The following is a 1,245-nucleotide window of genomic DNA, read 5'->3' as shown; positions in this document are numbered from 1 at the left end:
AAAAAAAAAAAAAAAAAAAAAGGTTGAGGACTTAAGACATTATGGCCTAGTATGGTAGCACTTGCCTAGCATGCATGTACTTGGGAAATGAAGGGAGGACCAGGAATTCAAGGTAAACTTCCGGTATACAGCTAGGTCAAGGATAGCCTAGGCTACATGAGATACTACCTCAAAAAACAAAAGCACAGGCAGTGTTGGCGTACGCCTTTAATCCCAGCACTTGGGAGGCAGAGGTAGGTGGATTTCTGAGTTGGAGGCCAGCCTGGTCTACAGAGTGAGTTCCAGGACATCCAGAGCTATACAGAGAAACCCTGTCTCGAAAAACTTAAAAAAAAAAAAAAAAAAAAAAAAAAAAAAAAAAAACTAATACAGTCTACTCAGGATCTATTTTCATACTGATAAAGTTGAAAATACAAATTTTACCTGTATTTCCATAAACTCTTCCCCCTGCCTTGATATTAAGATTTACTGGTGCTGTTCCATAACTCCTAAAAATAGAATAAAAATTAACTTCAAAATCATGTAGTAACAAAACAGGAAGATATTCAACACAGAAAGTGAATGAATAGGCATGCACAGATTTTACACTGATTTTTAAAGTTTGCTATTTAGTTATTACAGGATAAAAATAAATCTTAATTTTTTACATTATTTTATGTATGTGACTGTTTTGCCTACATGTATGTACTTCAAAAACATGCTTGGTGCCCAAAGAGGGCACAAGAGGACACTGGATCTCTTGGAACTAAAGTTACAGATTGTTGTGAGCCACCATGTGGGTGCTGGGAACTGAACCCAAGTCCTCTGCAAAAACAAGTGCTAAGCTAGCTCTCCAGCCCCAAGAACTAATTTTTTTTTTTTTTAAGGTCTGACCTTTTTCCATCTCAAAAATCTCCCAGGTATTTACTAAACTCAATATGCCACCATAGCACGCATCTGAGAAGCATCTCTGCTGTTATTAGCCCCAGTTTCTTAACATCTAGCCCTCTGCAGCAGTGAAAGCTTCCTGCCACACTGCCAAATACCATCGCCCCACTGTAGGCCTTCTCACATCCCCAGTCCTCATGGAGTGCTTCATTCATAAAATTGAAGTCACTCAGAAGAAATGTGAAAGAAAATCTGGAGAATAAGGAAGACAGTGTTAACAGGAGGTTAGTAACTAAAGGGGAGAAGGGACCACTTCTAGGACACCTGCAATACACTCCACATCTTAGTCCGGGCTGGGACTACAAATACACACACACA

At 39.1% G+C, this 1,245-nt stretch overlaps 1 protein-coding gene across 9 annotated transcripts in view; it reads right to left on the bottom strand.

Annotated features, from left to right (window-relative positions):
* Fip1l1 (factor interacting with PAPOLA and CPSF1) overlaps window positions 1-1,245 on the bottom strand; it is a 62,088-nt gene that overhangs the window by 50,163 nt on the left and 10,680 nt on the right. For all 9 annotated transcript variants that reach the window (XM_031342745.1, XM_031342747.1, XM_031342746.1 and 6 more), the window contains exon 6: window positions 424-488. In XM_031342745.1, the coding sequence (XP_031198605.1) occupies window positions 424-488 (65 nt within the window). The remainder of the gene's footprint in view (window positions 1-423; window positions 489-1,245) is intronic.

The sequence above is a fragment of the Mastomys coucha genome, unplaced genomic scaffold (assembly GCF_008632895.1).
Source record: "Mastomys coucha isolate ucsf_1 unplaced genomic scaffold, UCSF_Mcou_1 pScaffold22, whole genome shotgun sequence".
NCBI lineage: Eukaryota > Metazoa > Chordata > Mammalia > Rodentia > Muridae > Mastomys > Mastomys coucha.
The sequence above is the reverse complement of the archived record's forward strand: the minus strand, read 5'-3'. Positions and strand labels throughout refer to the sequence as shown.